A 20,439-nucleotide genomic window follows, 5' to 3' on the forward strand; every position below is an offset into this window, starting at 1 on the left:
GTGAGTGCGAATGGTTGTTCGTTTCTGTGTGCCCTGCGATTGGCTGGCAACCGATTCAGGGTGTCCCCCGCCTACTGCCCGAAGACAGCTGGGATAGGCTCCAGCACCCCCCGCGACCCTAGTGAGGATCAAGCGGCTCGGAAGATATTTTTTAATGTTGTGCTTGGCAAACAACCCATATATTAAAAAAAAAACTAAAACTAATACCGAAACTAATTATTCCTCAACTAATACAAAGCATTTTCAAAAAGATGAAAAAAAACTAGAAACTATTTAAAAAAATGACATTTTAAAATATTTCCACGTTTATGTATTTCGGGTCATCAAATTTCACGGCGAAAAACTGACATTTAGGTTCAATCTTATTGCCGTCAAATGTCAAAACCGGTCAAATTTGACCCCTGCAATACGGAAGGGATTTATTTATAGCACCACTCGCTAAACTATGCAAGGCTATCATGATGACACTGCGTCGATACACAACCCAGCAAATGCGTATACTGCCCGGGCCGGCCCTAAAACGAGCACATTTGTTTTCATTCCCATATAGAAGCACTCACGGAGGACACAGTGCAACGCGGCATTAAGAGGATATTAATTTAGCTTTGCTGACAGCCGCGGCGTTGACAAGGCCCCTTCGTTGATGAGACGCGGGTGAGTAATGAGCTCCCGCGACTGGAGAAAGACGAACAACAACAGCCGCCGCGACTTCAGGCGTCAAGCGCGGCCTTTGAGCTCGTCGAGTTGACGCGCCGTTGAAAATGCCGGCACAAAACGCATCCAAACGGTCTGCCGAGCGTCGACGCGGGCGACGGTGAAGGGAGGCGGCTGGGGGTGGGTGTGTTTGGGGGAGCGGGAAGTTGACGCGCAAAACATTGCCATCCGCAATCAATATGACAAGTTATTATCTGCCGTCGGGCCGTGAAGACAGAGCCGTTGCCAAAAAAAAAAAAGGGGGGGGGCGGGTAAGGAAGTTAACAGGATGGTGCAAGAGGGGGCCGATGAAGGTGGAGAAGGCGTCTTGATCTCCCAAGACGTGACACATTTGATTTTGTTGACATGCATTATTGAACAAAGTCATCTGGTGTTCGAGTCGCAGCGCTTATCTGCATATTCCTCACAAGTCTTCGTCGGCGCGCTCGTATTTATAGATCCTCGCTTCCCGCACGCGCTCGCCTGTTTGAAGCGCCTCGCCGCCGGGCGCCGACGGCGAGGCGCGCCGCTAGCGGCTGCGTGGCCGTTTGCGCAAATTCCTCAAATAAGACGGAGAAGAATCATCGTTTTGGATTGAGAATGAAATCCCGATTGAAAAACACGATTATCCGTTCTTGACTTGATTTTATTTTTGTGTCAGGACGGGGTTTTTTTTGTTTGTTTTTGTTATGTTTTTATGATAACAATAGGGCAAAATTTTAACTTTTTTTCCCCCTAAAGTTTAGAACCGTTTCTTTCACAAGCAGGTTTTGAGCTTCTCCAGTCTTTAGTCAACAGCCATACAACACAAAATAATTTTTGAGTCTGGGCTGGCAAAATCTTTTTCTTTTTGGTGACTTTTATGCTAATACCTCATTGCTTTGCTAGCACCTCAAAATATTCCACAACAAAAGACTGCGAAAGGCTAAAGAACGTATTTGCCGCTCCACGACTGAGAAACGCGCTGGGAGCAACGCTGACTCACCGCACGGTTGACCTTTAGCCCTCGCCCGCGTCATCGTTTCTCAGCACTCTACACACAACGACCGCCGCGGACATTTTAAAAATGGCGGAGGAGCTTCTTAGGTTGCGGCCAGAAAAAAAAGCAAGTTGAGCGCGTGAATCTTAAACTCCTGCCATTAAAAGTAGCAAAGGAACCCCTAATTTGAGAAACTTTCCGCTTTATGCCCCGGACACGATCAGGGGTCTTTGCCGCCGCTCCGTCCGTGCCCACGAATGCTCATTACCCCCAGGTGTTGACCCCCCCCCCCCCCCCTCGCTAGCTCAGTTCATTAAGACGAGCGGCCGAGTGTCGGCGACTCCAGTCGGGATTTAATCACAACTTCCGCTCTTGTGCCAATCACAATTAGGTCCTGATAAGCCTCTGTGGGCACGGGGGGGCCTTGAGGCTTCCATACACAGACAAAGGTTAATTTGTGAGCAGCGAGGTGCCCGGCTACAGAGCCAAAGGTCACCCGATTGAATACACGGTGCGCGCGGGCGTGCAATTACAAAGTTCATCAGTATTCATGCGCTTCCTTCATGGCTAACGGCTACATTACCTTCAAAGAGATGCGACTGATTGAACAAATGCCTTGTTGGAACCCCCCCCCCCCCCCACCCACTGTTAGTAAGGAAACACTAAACGGACATTAAGCATGATATCGAGTAAATTAGAGATGTCCGATACCACTTTTTTTCCAGACCAATACCTGTTGTACTTTTGATGCATAAATTTTTATTTAACGCAAATTGTGAGTTTTAATCCTTAATTTGAGGGGGGCGGGAGGGGGGGGGGCAACATGACAAGAGTCACTAGTGCCTAGCTACTTGCGCAGACTCCCGAATAGTCCGAGTGACGCCACAGAAGGCGTCACGGAATCGCAAAGCAAAGCAGATTGCTGGCTCTTGGCCCCCGCGTCCGCCTAGCCTGCGTACGTCTGACCTCGCCCCCCCCCCCCCTGCCGTGTATTGTCATTCGCAGGCCAGCTGGCGGCGGGGACATGCGAGATTGTGACGCTGGACAGGGACAGCAGCCAACCGCGGCGGACCATCGCCAGGCAGACGGCCCGCTGCGCCTGCAAGAAGGGCCAGATCGCGGGAACCACGAGAGCCAGACCCGCCTGCGTGGACGGTAAGGCTTCGAGTTTGTCCCGGGGTGTGGGGGGGGGGGGGGGGTGGAGGTGGCGGGGGGGGGGGGGGGATACTATTAAAGCTCAGGTGGTTTACTGCTACTTGAAAGTGAGCGATGAGAACACCTTAAGATGGAAGGAAGCAATTTTGTAAACATTGAAATTCAGCGTTCAAGGGCATCGAGTTTGAAATATCACTTCATTTTTTTTTTTTTTTTTTTTTTTGGAGAAGTCGAGTAATTTTGCGTGAGTGATCTAATTCCAAGGCTATCGGTAGTGGCAGTCCTCAAAAGAAACAAGTGTGAGTTAAAGGTAAACCAAACCAAAATCTAACCTTGCATTCATCTCACATTCAAGGGCCGTTAAATTCATTCCCTGCGCATTTAAAGCAAACAAACATTCAGCCCGAGTACAAAAGTGTCTAATGAAACTGTGACTCGGCGATTTTTTTTTATTTTTTTTTTTTGGCGGTGCTTCCGTCAGCAAGAAAGCAAGCGGGTGGAATTTTATCTCATCTTGCAATATTGGCTTTCCTTACACGGATGGATCAATGTTTCTATATTTCTACTTCCGTGTATCGATCAAACCACTTGTCCGGAATTGGAAACCCCCCCCCCATCAAACGTATGCATATATTGCAGACATAAAAATCTAACTGTGTGCATATTTTACGAGGCCGGGGGTTGTAATTTACAAGGTCCCGCCGTACGACATTGCCTCTCGTCCGTATAAAAACTTTATTGCGGGTTGTATTTCAAACATCCCATGGCTTGCCATTACCGCCATGCAAATGTGCTTATCTGTGCGAGCGCGGTTTTATTTTGTTCGGAAAGTCGGCGAGAACGAGCGCTGCCACCGGTGACCCGAAATGTCGCAAATGGGAATTCAATCAGTTCTAATCCACTGGAGTCCTTGAGGTCTGCTTTTGCCTGCTTTTGTCGTGTCGGCGTCCTTCACGCCTCCGCGTACCGACGCGACGGCCATTTTGCGATAATCCGTAGCCGCCGTTTCCGCACGCAGGGCGTTTCCGGGTCACTGTTATGCTAATTTCCAGGCTAATGCTAATATGCCTTAATAGCGACGAAGACGGTCTCGTACTATCGTCAAAACGGGGATTGCGGTTTTTTTTGTGTTTTTTTTCTTCCCTGTACTGGTTTCGAAACCCTTTCCTCACTTCACCCTGAAGACGCCGTCGCATATCCGCAATCTCCTACTCGGGATTCTTTTTTATCTCCGCGCTAGCCTGATGACTTTTGAGTGAGGCCGACGGTTTGGCGAGACTGCTGAGCTGTAACAAAAGAAAAGAAGCTCTCAAGAGTCGGGGAGAGAACGCGGCGCCTCTATTATGCCTCAACGCTCGCCGGCGAAATGGGACGCTCTTCTCCGGCAGGCACTTGTCAGCTGCATGTTTGAGCACCCGAAAAATAAAAATCAGGATGGTGTCATCCGTTACGCAACGGTCCGTGTAAGGAAAGCCGCCGCCGAATGGTGACGTCGTTTTTTTCCTAATTTGTTATTAATTCCTTCAAAGGAATGTGAGCTGAATCAAAAATTGACACGGCGGACGTTTTGACGTCTGAACAAGCTAATTCCTTTTTGTTTTGGTCTTTTGATGGGTGGAAATAGAGCCGTTTTTAGCTAGCAGGCTAGCCCTTTGGCTAAATAAGCTTCCCATTGCAACCCCCCCGGAAGAGCATTTCATCGTTCCGTTTGTCACTTACATCTCAGTGGCACCGACAAAGACGCAGTATTTTTAGAAGACGCTAACACACAGCTAGCACAGGTGTCGGAAATCGCGGTGTTCCGAAATCAAGCGGCGCGATGTTGAGAGCAGAGCGTTTTCCAAAGTAGCTAAGGGATGGCATGTCATCTATTATTGATACGGTCTTTCGGTTCAAAGAGTTGTATCGCAGTAACGCGTGAATGACCGCGTGCTAATTTCCATGCTAATGCTAATATGCATTAGGCTGGAAATTGCCATCGTCATCTCTGGCATGTTGTCTGTAAATCGGGCGGCGGTAGAAACAACAGCGTGCGTCAGGCTGACTCTCTCTCGTCGGAGCTTTTAGACATGACCAGAGCTGCAATCATAGCGCATCAAGCCACGGGCTTGATTTGATCCAGGGCGAGGAAGGGGTGGGGATGGGGGGGCGTGGGGGGGTCTGTTGGGGAAACATGTCATGTCAGCTCCAGCAGCCAGTTAGCAAACTAGCCGCTACCACAGAACAGAACTAACCTCCGGAGGGAGGGAGGACTAGAAAAGGATGGTGTGGCGGGGAATGTGTAATGCAAAGAGACTCTCTGAACCCCCCCACTACCCCCCCCCCCTTTTTTAAACATCCCCCTCACGTTCTGCTTTACATACACGTGTAAATTGTTGGCCGCGGGCTGTGATCTTGTCGAAAGAGTCGCAAGGGGGCAGGCAGATGGGTACCACAGCCCCGAGGTGGACCCCCCCCGTCTCCTTTTGGAGCGTGACATAAATCACATGGCGCGCCTTGTTTTTTTGTTTTTTCTCATCACCCAGCAGTCCCCTTGTAAGCTTCCTCAATATCTTGTCTACTTCGTGGAAATCTCCCGTTTCGAATTCCAGGTTGCCATTATATCCAACCTCGAGGAATGAGATAATCTTTCATTTGCAGTGTGATTGCATTTCCCTCTTTTGAAATGCACGCTCGATTGCTTTCTGGTGTTAGCGTGCATGATTTGCTTTAATCCGCGTCTGCTTTTCTTTCCATCCTTGTAATTAATCATCAAGCAAAAACAGCTCTTACCCCTCCCCACCCCTCCTATTTGCCACCAATATGTTATAAAATGAAGCAATCTCCGTCTTATTATACCGGCGTGAGGCCGCTCGCGCGTCTGTGATTGCGGTCTGCCATCGAGAGTCGAGATGAAGGAGCTATTTGGCGTAGAAGTCGATCATAAAACAAGCATAAAGCGGGGGGGGTGACATGATGACATTAGGAAGAACGCAACTCCGTTTTAGGGCTGCACGTCAATGGCGTTGGAACGCGGAGAGGCAAAACATCACTTGCGCTAATGGGGGCGTTTTCTGGTTCGCTCTGCCGAAAATCACGCCGTTTGTCGACGCCTAGCCGGCGAGATGAGTTGCAAAAGAAAAGTTGCTTCGGGAAAAAAAAAAACGCAGTGGACTTTGGACTTCCTCCCTCCCTAGCAGAGACCTCAATGAATTTTGGAAAAAAAACAAGTTTAAGTTGTAATGACGGACTTCACCACTAGGAGGCCAACATCAACTTTGACCGCAGACTGTGCTTTATAATACAACAAGATTGTGCTTTATAATATGATTGAATAATTAACTGGCTCGGGTGGAATCATTTCATCTAAACAAGTAAATATTGTGTTTTTTTTTTTTTTTTGGCGATACATATTCATGGGATGAATATTGTTTTGAACGTTTATTTGACAGTTGCTTCTTTTACGTGTTAAAAACAAATCGGAGACATCGGGAATGTTAAAAGGAGTCTGGGAGAGAGAGAAAACAAAAACCAAAAAAAAATTTTTCTACGCCTTGTTTGTCGGAAATAATTTATTACCGAGCGAGCTTGTACGGGAGTTTCGAAGTGGCTTTGACAGAGAATAAGAGAGCGACGCGCACACTCCCAAATGAGCATATCTCCATTCCCTTTTTTGTATTTGTTTGCATTGTGCTAATAGGAACGCAAGATCTCGCTCGCTCTCTCTTTGTCCCCGTAGAGTGGCTGCTATGAAAATAGTTTCTTTGTGGGGTTTACACAGACGCAAAGAGAAACACGCAGCCGGTTTGTGTTTCGGATTCTGGCGAGCATAAAAATATAATAAAAAGGATTTTTGAGTTTGTGTGCCCTCCTCCCCACACCCACCATAGGCTGAAAAGGCGCACATTAGCATCGCAATCACGCCGTTTATTGTAATTTTCCGATCCGCAAAGCGCCTTTTATCGATTCCTCCCCGCCGAGTTCCACAATAAGCACCTGAAATGATTCCGCGTCCCCTTTCCGTATGTTCCGTAAGCCTGAAAACCGTTGGCACCTCGTTACAATGCAATTTGATGGATGAATCCAGTCAATGACGAATATGCACTTTGTCATTCCGCGCGCATTTTGACGGTAAATATTTGACGAACGCGCGCTAACGGCTGACGTCGCGCATCGGTCTTTCGATCAATTTGCATTCATGCTCACATTCTGGCTTTGTCTTCGTTAGTCTCCGCCTCCGTTAAACCTGCCCAAGTGATGAAGTGGACGCAGGTGCCCGCTGACGTCACCTGGTTTATTGATGCCCCGCGGTGGAGTACGTTGCTGCCCGCGTGCCTTTTATTTGCATTTATTCATCTTGAATGAGAACAAAGCCCCCTGAATATTCCGGCGGACACTTTGCGGCTCTTTTTTTTGGGCTCCTCGACGGCCTCATTGTTAGCTAAGCCAGAGGGGGGGGGTGTCATTTATGCATAAAAAGAAGCCGCGCTGACCGAATGCAAAGTTTTACCCTGCTCAGGAGCGAGTGGCTCACAGTCTTGAGGTTCTGGGTTCGAAGCTCGGCTCTTCCCGCGCGGAATTTGCATGTCCCTCCTGCTCCCACATTCTAAAAACACGCCTGTCATTTTCACTGTAGCAAATTTGAGTTTGGCAATGGCGTGCAAAAACGAAAAAAAAAATAAAAAATGCGTTCAAATTCTTGTTTATTTACATGCCTCGTGCAATTGCTTGCAATTACATCGGCAATGACTTCCCCCCCCCCTCAAAGGAAATGCAATCTTTTGTTCTAAACTAAGCCTGTCAGGCAAGGTGATGAGGCCAAAGCGCTACCTGCTTCCCAGAAGTCCGCTCGCTAGCACTTCAGAGGTTTGATGGGCCGTGCTCTCCACCTGACTGGTCTAATTGGAAGCCAACAGTTCTTCCCCCCCCCCCTGCTGTGAGCACACATCCGAGGGGGGGGCCGTGTCTGTCCGCTCGCCCGGCCACAGGCTATAAACAATTAATTAATAATTACCGCTCGCGCAGGCGCCGCGGAGCCGAGGCCGCAATTTAAAGGGGAGAGGGCCTGGAAAGTGTCAAGATTGGCAAGTGGATTATGTTTTTTTTTTTTGGGGGGGGGGGGACTTTCATTTTAGTCCTTCGGCACGGCCAAATTGGCTGTGATGCTGACGGACAATACTCTTGGAATAATTTTCTCATTAATATTAGTTTGTGGGCGGCCCGGTAGTCCAGTGGTTAGCACGTGGGCTTCACAGTGCAGAGGTACCGGGTTCGATTCCAGCTGCGGCCTCCCTGTGTGGAGTTTGCATGTTCTCCCCGGGCCTGCGTGGGTTTTCTCCGGGTGCTCCGGTTTCCTCCCACATTCCAAAAACATGCGTGGCAGGCTGATTGAACACTCTAAATTGTCCCTAGGTGTGAGTGCGAATGGTTGTTCGTTTCTGTGTGCCCTGCGATTGGCTGGCAACCCCCGCCTACTGCCCGAAGACAGCTGGGATAGGCTCTAGCACCCCCCGCGACCCTAATGAGGATCAAGCAGCTCGGAAAATGAATGAATGAACGTATTAGTTTTTCGTCCGATAAGGACTCGATTTCCAGCAACATGCACGGACATAAACGTTCCCCCCTTCTGGCAACGGCGGAGCCGCAATATGCGAAGAGACAGCTGGTTCTCCAGTAATTCCATATTTAATGTCTTCGTGTTGGCCCGTGGCGCACCGGGAGCGACGCCCCGGGGGAGCGCAAATGGACTTTCATTGCCACTTGTTGACGGAAGCCGAGATGAGGCGAGCCAATCATCTGTTGAGTGTCGCCCTGCAATCGGATTCAAAGACTTCGCTCGCTCCAACTCGTCACTCAGTCACAACGCACGTCGAGTCCATCTGCTGTCTAGCGAGTTGGGTTCCCTTTTTTAAACCGCCGTTAGTCACGAGACGATCATCTCTTCCTGTTTCCTGGCTCGGTTGTCGCCTCATATCTGAAACTCAATCGCCCCCCGCCCCCGCCCCCCAAATTCATATGCACATTCCTACTCTTGTCCACTTCAAATCAGGAAAAGGTGATTGGCGATATTTTGGATTTTAATTACATTAAGCGTGAGCCACAATGAGGGGGGGGGGGGATTATTAGCACCCTGGACAAAATAAAAAAAAATTAGTACAGGTTGAAGTGGACAAGAGTAGGAATGATCACCGATTCGAAACATTTGACGACGCTAAAGTTTAGTCGGACTCCTCCTGATGTACATAAATACATACACGAACGGACTTGCAATAGAAAATCTGACCATCCTGAAAAAAAAATAATAATATTTTAAGGATTTGGACTGTTTAATTTAATTTTAATTTAAACAATGGAAAAAAAAGTTATTCGCAATAACCTCATTAATCGTTAAATAGGTGTCGATTAATCGATTAATCGTTTTAATGTACTGCTTGAATACGCCAACAAAATATTCATTACAAACGGATAACGTTCGGACCAATGAAACGAAACGGGATCGTTTACCCCTCAGCGCACCCGGAGATGTCCCACGTCAGACGAATGCGCGGGAATCACCGTTTTACTTCACGCAAACGCTATCGCCCCAACGCCTCGTAACGTACCATTAGGCTCACGTCGGCTAATTTTCACGGCGCCGTGGTTGTTGCGCGCGTCCTCCACAGACAGGAAGTAATGCGGTTTAATCTAAATAAAGCTCGCTTGTGAATTTTCGTTATCTATGTCATTAAGCAACGGTCGCGCTGCTACGACCGGCAAAAAAACAAACAAAAAAATAAAAATAAAAACGGAGGCACTCTATCGTGACTGAAATGATAAAACGCATAATTAGCAAGTCAATCTTGTGTTCCATCTCTTCCCTCCTTGCTTTCTTTCGCACACTCGCTCCGTCTTGCGTTGATAGACGCAACCTTGCGCTCCCCCCTCCATTTTCAGAAATGATGTTGTTCATTAATGCGATGCCATTTTGTCTTTCGGGCTCGCCGTCGCCTCGCCGGGCTTTTGTCTTGGGTAATTTGCCTTTATTGGTTGGCTTAGCAATTCCGTCTCGACGCGGCTTCATTCAATAATGCATGCGTCTGGTTATTGTGCACGCCTGCGAACCCACCTGTAATTGTTGCGCAGCTGGGTGCACTCGGGCGGACGGATGGGCGGGCATAACCGGAGGAGAGAGCGAGCGCGAGAGGTTACCGGTGCGGGGTTCATTAAAAAAAAAATAAATAAATAAAAATACACACTCGGTTCCTGTTAGTGTGATCATCTGAACACGTTCCAAAAAGACTCATTTGTCATCGAGGGAAATATGTGCCTTTGCTCTCTTAGTGGAGATTAATAGCACTCTCGTTTTTGAGGGTATGGAGCAAGTCGGTGGCTTTTAGCCTAGCTTAGCATAAATAGTGCCGCACAAATGAATCTCTCACAAGCTGCATACGCATGAACACACACACACACACACACACACACAAAATACTGGGTTGTTTTTGTTTGCAGATTTTGTTACAATGTGTGCTTCAAGTCCATCGAAATTAGCTATAAAATTCTCAATGTAATAAATAAGTGAGGGATTATTTTTTTTTTTTGAAAAAAGAATTTAATTTCATTTTACGAACATCAATATCTGGGCAGACTCAAGACAAATTGTTTTAAAGAATCATTTTCAAAGAGCGGGATGTGGGCTCCCCCTAGTGGTCAACAAACGAATCCCTACTTCAGCACAGTTCAGTTGTACTTCACTTTTTATCAGCATAGATTAGCATTTTTTTTCAGAACGTTTGAACAAACAAATGTAAGGATTTTTTTTTCTATTTGCCAACATTCACGCGCAACCCCCTCAAGGCCCAAGCCCCCCAGTTCATTTCGGCGCGTGCGCTTATATAACACAACTGCAGTCACCCTCCACTCCCATCTAATTGTTCTGCAAAAGGAGCTCGGTGGTCACTGTTGTCTTTGCCCTTGGCTTGGAGCACCACTGGCTCACCTTGCCAGCCTTAAAAGAAGAAAAACACACACACACACACACACACACACACACTAGCCAGTCCGCAGCAGGCTTGTAAAAATGTGAGTGTACACGTTTGTGTTTGCGCGCTCCCCCATAGGAAGACAGACATCATTATCCCCACCTTTCTCACTATCCTGTCCCTGGGAGACTTTTAACCGGCCCATAAAAAAAACCAACACCACCACCAACAACAACAAAAAAAACCCCACAATCGAATCAGATGAATGATATCAAATACAGCCGCCACCCCCTTCCCTTCCATCTTGCAGCCGCAGTGGGGTCATTTTTATAAGAGCGCGTTACGGAGCCGCACGTGGCCAAAATAATATTAGCACGGCGGCGACAGGCACGTGAAGGCCAGATGAATCTGAGATAAAAATAAAGGCAAATGAATACAAATGGGGTCTCCTTCACCTAGAGGGGCGAATAAATCACACGTGCTCTAATGCAGTATGCTCGCTCGCCCTCGCTCACTCTCCCTCTCTCTTGCCCACCCCCTCCATCAGATTAACTTTGTGTCCTTCTCTATTAATAATACACTCGTAGAGGGGAGCCGGGCTATTTACTCGGATACGCGGGTGTCAATGTGTCATGACGGCACGGCCGTTTGCCGCCACTAGGGTCACCGGGGGTGTTGTCGAGAGAGGAACGACACGAACGCGTGGGCACTTTCGAAAAGGGCAAAGGTTGTACAAATGTGTTTCGGGGGAGCAAAAGGTGGCGTTTCCCCGTTTTCTCAATTTTCTCCTTGGGAATGTCCGCCGTACAGATTGCGGCGCTCCCCCAAGGGCTTGACAGGTGTTTAGAAAATGAAATGGAAATAATTCATGCAGAAGAGGTGAAGTGAAAGTGACTGTTCTCGGGGGGGGAATTGTGGCAAATAAACACAACAACACGCGTGGCAGCCGCTATCAGCTTGAATGTCAAGCCTGTGGAGGATGGAGCTGATGCGTTGAGCTCATGCCCCGCCTATTTTCAATTACCGCCTGCAACTGTGCTCCTTCATGTTACGTACGCATTGGGAGGAAGATCAGGAAATGGAACGCTAGCATGTATTTTCCTTTGAAACGAGGCACAAACAAAGATTTTCACAGACTCGTTACGCTGAAGTAATAGCTGTCATTTTGCCACAGAGGATAAAGAATACATGCCTGCGAGTTTTGCGAGTTTGACCTTTTATCGGTCTAAAGTTCATGTACAGTTTGTGTTCAGGTATCTGCTTAAAGAGTCAAGCGCTGCGACTACTGTATCTGATGTCATTTTTTAAAATCACAACCTACTTTTTAGGGATACGACTGCCTTGTGTGTATTAAAGTCAAAAGAACTCAATTAAGTCAAAGTCAAGTGTGTTTTCAATGTTGCAAAAAAAGCAACCGGTCGCCATTTTGGACACGCACACCTTAGCCCACGAAGTAACTACATTTTATTTATACAGCACTGAAATTAGGAATGGACGCGTATCGAAATAAAGTATTGGGATCGGGCCGATACCGAGCTTCGATATCGGGGATTTCGATACCAGCCATAGAAACCTATGGCAAAAATATATCGAACATTGAGTTAAGGCCTCCTCAGCAGTAGTTGGCGCAAAAAACGCGACAGTTTGACATCTTGATATCCGAACTGGTATCAGTTTGAAAAAACGATACAGCACATCCCCGAGTGTATATCAAATTGAGAATCCCCGACAGTGCGAGCGTGGCTGCGCACTGTCTAGATGACATTGACTCACACACATATACAAGTGTCCCGAGAGCGTCTGTGAGAGAGCGGCCGTTTTTGCAAGATGTGCATCGGCGCTCGTCCCGGAGGGAGACGCCGTCATCTCCCGAGACAGGACAAAGTCAATACGGGCAGTTACAGCAGGGGTGGGTGGAGGGGGGAGAGCAGGCCACCAGAGGCCTGACTTCTAGTCATGGAGAAAAAAGGCGAGTCAATTCCGTGTGTGGAGGAGAGCAAGAGAAGGTTGTCAACCCCCCAGGGAAAAGTACGAGTCGTCGTTTTCTTCGCGGAACGAAATAAGATGGGATCGTCGAGCGAGCGCAGCAACCGTCGTAGCCATTACAATTTGCGCGCCGTGCCCGTTATGTTTGGAGGCTACGGACTGCTATTTTCATGGCACGCGTGTTTTTTTTTTTTTTTTTTAAATACGGCTGTTTATCACTGTAGTCTCCCTCCTCGAACTAATGGCCGTCGGTCCCGCACGGCTGCGCTTTGTCTCCACTAAAATAGCACTCGGCCACTCGAAAAAACCTCTTAGTTGGCTGACTCACTCTGAGTGGCCGCTTATCTTGCACTCCCTGCCATTCATCTACGCCGCCAAAGCATCAACTCGACTTGTCCCCGTGTTTACCTTTTCAATTGGTGCACATGACACTGACATTTATTTTTTAATTTATTATTATTTTATATAGAGTATATAATAATTATTAGAATATTTATTTCTAATAATAGGAATATATATTCTTTTATTTATATATATATATTTATTTTTTTTAATTTTATTTATTTTATATATATATATTTTTTTTTTTTTTTTTTTTTGCCAAATGGATTTTTGCTTGCAAATTTTCAGCCATCACATCAATAATAATAATACTTATTATAATCAATCTGTTTTACAATAAAAAAAACAGTTTTATGACACAAATGTTTTGGTCTTCTAGTTTCGGGCGAGAGCGGGACGACTCTTTTGACATTGCCGAACGCAATCATCATTTGGTACAAATCGGTTCTTGTCGTAGCGTCGCATTTATGCCCCCGTCCCCGAGGGGGACCGCCGCTGTCGGTTAATTAGTTGTCGGAGGATGATCACAACAGGAAGGGAATGGCTCTGACCAGTTCTATGGGATTTGTGTGCAATACAAGTTCAGGAGAGCAGAAAGAACACACACACACACAAGATGGGGCTGACCGACCCTCCCCCGGTGCCGAGTTTCCGGGCTACCTTTAAATTTGTCCGGGGACACAGCTTCACGAGGTTATAATCCACCTGCCAGCGCCGTTCAGCATCAGCGGCCATGTGGCAGAAACATTCGGGCCCTTCTCCCACTTAAACACAAAACGCCATCAGTGCAGAACCGCAGAAGCCATTCTCCCCCCTCCCACTCCACACCCACTCCTATCGCTACAGACGTGTCGCCAAAAAGCGGTTTCTTTTGTCGAGGGAGAAGAAGAAGAAAGGGCGAGCGAAGAAGCACTGCAAAACCTTTGTCATGGCTAAAAAAAAAAAGCCAAATATCGGTCGTTAAATCCTCAATTGCTACCCAACTATATCTGCGTACAATGGTTCCCCCCCTTCGTTATATATTTTTCATCGTACCGGTTTATTGCCACTCGTAGTTGGTTTAGTGTCAAAGTAAACTTCAAACAAAGAGACGGTCACATTTCAAATCACTTACCGTTAACACACACACACACTTTTTCATCGTACCGGTTTATTGCCACTCGTAGTTGGTTTAGTGTCAAAGTAAACTTCAAACAAAGAGACGGTCACATTTCAAATCACTTACCGTTACCACACACACACACACCGCTAAATGCCATCGCGAAAAGTACGATTATTATGGGATGTAAGGGCTTGACAGGTGTTTAGAAATACAATGACAAGGGGCGCTCAAATATGTTTAAGAGAATATGGAAGCGGTAAACTTAGGGGGCTTGGCTTGGGGTTTGGGGCTTGGGTCTGGGGGCTGGGGGCTGGGGGCTGGGGGCTGGGGGCTTGGGGCTTGGGGCTTGGGGCTTGGGGCTTGGCTGTAATTCCGCGAGACGTCATCAGTAAATCAAAACCACTCACCTCTATTTTCCCAACGTAGGTGAGGTTGACTGGAAGTGCTCGAAAGGAATGACTGAGAACGGAGGAGACTTGTACGCGCCTTTCCGACCAATGGCGAAGGTCCTGTGGGGGGGGGGGGGGGGAAGAATGATTGGTTCATTCGGATTGGGAAAAGTGCATTGAAAAAAAAATGGCTTCCAACGTGATTGACAAATGAGCTAATGAGCTATCGATTTTCAAGTTCAGATTGCCCCCCCCCCAGTGAACATGATTGACCTCAGAATGGCTGCCTGGCCCGACCGACACGGTGCACCTCAACCGCTTCATACCGGTTTAAAAACAAGCCGCTTAGACGCCGATGAAGCCGGCGAACATCCTGCGCCGTGCGTCGCAACAAGCCCGGAGTTCTTGTTTTCCTGACCTTTGCTATTGATCTTTCGTTGATCCTTTGAAATGTCAGCCTCCGCAACCCTCAGCCACACTTTCTTACACACTCACCGAGCGCGGTCGACACACCGAGCCACACGCGTGTTGGCGGAGAAGCCATTTTTTTTTTGTCAGCGAATGTAGTATACTTTAATTTTTAGTCTGGGATCGCAGTGCCGCGGAGAGTTATATGGCAACCGCCTCACAGTTAAAAGGTGGATGAGACAAAGTTTGGATGGCAACAAATCAAGGGAATGTTCATTACATCGACTTTTGGGATGGACGACCGCGCAAAGTTGAGACAATTTTTTTCTTTCTCGCGCGCACCAAAACAAGCACTGTGCAATTTCAGTCCTGTCCAATGCATCAAAAGCATAAGTGGAAAAGTTTGGGGCATTTGTTGTAGGATTACTATTATTTTTTTTCCCCCCTCCTCCCAAAAGACCATAAAAATCAATCACGGAGGCAGATTTTGATCGGTTACGCCGCACTTTTCTGGCGAAGAGGAGTGTAAAATAGATCGCTTCCTGGTGCGACAGCTCTGCCAAGTGGGGGTGGGGGTGTTGGAGGCAAAGGACAGAGAGGAGGTAAAGGTTCAGACAAGGAAGGATGGATACGGTGCTCTAAATACATAACTCGCCCTCCGGCTGAGGCGCGCCTCATTTATTGTCTCACTCACGCTTGTCTGAGGGACTCTGCATCGGTTATCAGTCACAGAGGTTTCGGGACCGCCGAGTCTAGGTCCGAACCGGGGCGACCGGTTCCTGCTATCAGTCATCGCTGGCACGAAACCTCCGAAAGCGCAGCTCCCCCCTTCGTCTTGCCAGGTGACCTGAAAAGTCAAATAAAGAAAGCGTTGTGAATGATACTTGCGAAATACCGAAGTGGCTAGGCGAACATTCGCCCTTGCACAAACCGCAGCCGCTGACCTGATAAAAACAAGCGGTGAGCATATTTTAGCAAAAGCTGCCATAAGCCGCCTTCGACATTAATGCCAATGATTGCCGTCTTATCCTCTTTGGGGAATGTTCAGAGGGAAATTACTATTCACGCCGTATTGCCGCTTCGCTTAATTGGAATTTGTTTAGCACAATTTATAAGGAGGAGGGGAAAAGGGAATAAACAGATTTATTGGTGGACGGGCCTCCGCCAAGTAAAGGTTATGCATAATTTAAGGCGGATTAGTGCGGACGTGGAGGTGAAGAAGGCTAAACGGACAACGTTGCGGCGGGAAAACTCGTTGGTTTGAAACGCAAAGACGCGTGCGAGCGACGTTGCCCCGCCTCTCGCGGCCGCGGGTACGCCCGTCGGCGGTAAATCGCGGGGCAAAACTCATGACGTGACTTTTGGTTTCTCGGCCTGGAGGAACGCAAGCTAAGTATGTGGATGCGCACCCCCTCATGCACGCTCCAAGACCACACTGTGTGCAACGTTAGCGCCTCTCTGACACACTCTTATTTCAATTTGAAAATTTTCAATGGGTGGAACACGTACGAAGAGACGTTTGCGCTATGAAGTTGCCCGCCGACGTGTGCGCTACATGCCAAGAGTGCAACGCTTGGCGCCAGTGTGGCGGCACACTGGTGTTAAATGATCACATTTCCCCACGTGTGCGTGTTCACGGCTGACATTTTCCTCCTCTGGGCTCTCCTTCTCTCCTGTGTGTGTATGTGTGTGTGTGTGTGTGTGTGTTGTGTGTCCGCACGTCAACAAAATCACCGGGTTAGTGTTGTCGCTCAGCTGCGTGGAAATGTCAGCGCACATCTGCGACGGAACGATATCAGCGATACCGGATGGTCACCACACACACACACACATACACACACACACACATACACGCATATGCCCGAACGCAGGCCCGAGGCAATGTCACGGCGCGCAAACTTGCCAGTGACACACCACGACGGTGCCCGGCACAAAAATAGGACGCAGGTGCATGTTGATGGGACCGAGAATATGGCAGCCGCGCTTAAACGTGCATCATAACGAGGCGAGGCTGTTACGCGCCACATGACGCACGTAAAATTGAAGCGTGCGTACCATGCGTACACGGGACTCCTCGTTCTCGGGGGGCTCTTTATTGGTCGAATTGTGTTTCTGGGGCTTTTGTCATTGGCGTGAAATGAAGTCGGCGAGCGCGAAGAAGGAAGCGTGAGGAACAACTTGTGGAGTGTCGCTGACGACTTTGCGCCGTCCTTGCCGGGCAAAACTTGGGATGCGATGATAAATCGCCGCTAAAGAAAAAAATAATAATAATACAAATTCGTTCCCAACCTGTGCACTGCAGGAAATGATTAGACTACTCAACCGGTCCCAAAATGATCATTTTGCTACAAACTTACTTTCTATTTCTTCATCTATCGATGCTCGTAACGTATCGTGACAGGCTGAACAATTAAATGCATCCAATCAGTAAGCATCAGCGCATCCCAGCCAGTCATAAGCCAAGATAAAAAAAAAAAAAAACAAGTCCATGCACAAAATATTGGAGATTCTCCATATGGTTTTGTTGATGTTTATCACTTGCTCGAGCAGAGCCGAGCGGGGATAAATTGCCAATTTTCCAACAATAAAAGGAGAATGATGGGAGGGAGCGGGCGCCTCTTTTGTGTGCTTATGCCTTGTGCTGGGACGCGCTTACTTGCATGTGCCACTGGGACATTTTACTCTTACAGTAGGATGAAGAGCCCGGGGGGAGGAGGGGGGGGAAAAAAAAAGCTGCTAGATTTATCGCACTTCAGGTGAAATGAAGACGCAGTGGATTGGCTTAAAAGGTTATTTGACTCGTCGGAGCTTGAGCAACATGGCGGCGCATTAGTGGAGAGGAGGAGGAGGGTGTGCAAGACCGAATTGATGAAGAGCGAGGAGAAGGAAACACACACACACACACACACACACGCACACGTGCGCACGGATACTTATTTGTATGCGCCAGCTCCAATTTACAAGCAGCTCATCGCAGGAGGGGAATGATGAATAATGTTGATTTGATGCTGCTGCCGCTGCCGCTCGGCGCTAACCAATATGAGTGGCAGAAAACGCAACCTTGAAGCGGGCCTGATGCATGGCTTCAATAAACGTACACCTGCGAGTATAGCCCGGCAGTCATTTCGACGCTCTAACTCTGTTTTCATGCATATAAAAGGTGTTGTGGAAATGCCGCATTATTTAAATGAACTTGGAGGGTAGGGGGGGGGGGGGTTGGGGGTAGGGGGGGGCGTTTGAAATTCCTACAGGAATGTCGTGCGAATGCATCATAGCACATAACCTGGCCTGTTCACGCGCTAGTCTTTAATTAGCATCGCAAATTTGTCATCAGAAAGGCTGAAAAGTAGACACGGTGGTGTGTACAACGCTTAATATGGACCAGGAGAAGTCAATGAGAAAGTTGTCTCAGGAGTTTTTTGTTGGGGGGGGGGCAAAAAAAAGTACAACTATTTGCACATTACAAATTCAGATCACCCGCAACCCAAATAAAGCCAAGCCATTAAGATACGAGTGAAATCCATTTTCTGACCAAGGTCATGACCCCTAAGCAAAAAAAAAAACCAAGGCAGCACTGCGTGTCGCGATTCTCAAACCGTCCGCTATTTTTTTTTTTTTTCATAAGCAAAGGCAGACAATCGGAAACTACAGAACGGTGAAATGTTTGCTGCACCCCCCCCCCCCCCGCCCTACCCCCCCTCGCACATTTCTTGAGCAACCCAAATCATTCCAACCTCAACCCCGTCGCCATTCAACATTCAACAGCGTTTCGGTTCAAGCTTCAGCAACCGCGGGGCCCATTTCCACAGAAACGACATTCTCTAATCACTTCTATGTTTTTGTCATTGGACGTGTGCGTCGCCATGGCAACCCCCCCTGGCTTGTGCCGGCCGTTCAGAGCGGAGGCGAAAAAAAAAAAAAAACACACACACACTCACATACACACGAAAGTGAGTGAGAACACATAACCGCCCAGCTTGACTGTGGTGTTGGCCCACCCGGCGCGGCGCTCAATAGATCGATCGCTTTTTTTTTTTTTCTCAAATGATTCAAACTGCTCTTCCGTGTCAGTGTGCCAGAGTGAATCACTCATCACCCCCCCCCACCCACCTCCCCCCTCAACTCCCACTCAGCACCTTTAGAGTTCCCAACACCAGCATCCACCAGGGCGAGCTACTCTGGCTTTCTTTTAGATGCGCGACCATTTTGGTCGAGAAAGGACGCCTGGGGGGGCTGAGCGCTTGTTTCGACGATTTTTGCCTGAATTGAGTAACACGCGAAGGCATTGACCCGCCTGATCGGAGCTGCTCTCCATCTTGCCCGATTGGCGCCATCTTGGCCTCATCTCTCACTGTCAGCGCCCTCATTCCGTATCTTTCAATTGTGTCTGCGCTTCATTGCTCTTCACGTCCCACAGCCCTCCCATCCACTTATTTTTTCACTCCATTGGCAGTATGTGTATTGTAAAATATTCCCCCCTACCCGCACCACCCCCGCCCGCACCGACTCCTTCCCATCACTTTTCCATCATGTTCAACCCGCGCGCATCCCTCCGCTCTTCTCCCCCGTGCTAATCTTTTTACATCGCCGCCATCTCGATGGTTTTTCTTCATCCGTTTACCCGCCCCCCCTCGTGACCTAACAGCCACCCCCCCCACACCCCCGCTCTAATCGTTCTCTCTCCCTCTTCTCAACAGCTGCCATTGTTCGGAAAAAGCAGTGGTGCGAGATGCTGCCGTGCTTGGAGGACGAGGGCTGCGACCTGTTAGTCAATAAATCCGGCTGGACTTGTACGCAGCCCGGGGGCCGAGTCAAGACAACCACAGTAAGTTCAGGCCGCCCCGTCTTCTGGGGGGTGTTATAATTGGGCTGGCCCAAAAAATAAGATCCTTTGTTTTGACAAGGAATGAAATTTTTTTTTTTAAAGCTCAGCAAAAAAAAAAAAAAAAAAAAAAAAAAAAAAAAAAAAAAAAAAAAAAAATCAGCCACCCCATTTTAAGCGCCAAGCATTTATTGTGGCTCATTAATAAGCAGAAAAAAACATTCACTTTACAGCCTCTCTTTGTTTTCGACTTATCGAAATTTACATTAAGCCCCCCCCCTTCCCCCCCCCGCCACCCCCGCATGATCTCAAAATTGAGTCGCACTTCACGGAGGAGTCATTTCATAAAGGCAAAATTGCTCGTATCGGTTATTACCACCTTTGTTATTTCGCCCACGTCTCCATCCGCGTTTTCTCCTTTTCCAAGCGAGGTACAATCTCATCCCCAACATACGCTCCGGTCTCCGGCGCACGACCCCGCCCCGACTTATCTGCGAATGTCAACGGGTGAAAGCTGAGAGAGGAGCGCCGGAGCATCATTAGCGGATCCTGTCATAATTGAGTCATTGGCTGACTCAACTTGTTTATGCCTCCGTGCTGAATGACGAAACGCTCACGGCGGTTAG

At 48.1% G+C, this 20,439-nt stretch overlaps 1 protein-coding gene across 3 annotated transcripts in view; it reads left to right on the forward strand.

The window, feature by feature from the left end:
- LOC127594022 (chemokine-like protein TAFA-5) overlaps positions 1 to 20,439 on the forward strand; it is a 71,169-nt gene that overhangs the window by 40,669 nt on the left and 10,061 nt on the right. For all 3 annotated transcript variants that reach the window (XM_052055878.1, XM_052055877.1, XM_052055879.1), the window contains exons 2-3: positions 2,678 to 2,827; positions 19,689 to 19,816. In XM_052055878.1, the coding sequence (XP_051911838.1) occupies positions 2,678 to 2,827; positions 19,689 to 19,816 (278 nt within the window). The remainder of the gene's footprint in view (positions 1 to 2,677; positions 2,828 to 19,688; positions 19,817 to 20,439) is intronic.

The sequence above is a fragment of the Hippocampus zosterae genome, chromosome 21 (genome assembly GCF_025434085.1).
Source record: "Hippocampus zosterae strain Florida chromosome 21, ASM2543408v3, whole genome shotgun sequence".
Taxonomy (NCBI): Eukaryota; Metazoa; Chordata; class Actinopteri; order Syngnathiformes; family Syngnathidae; genus Hippocampus; species Hippocampus zosterae.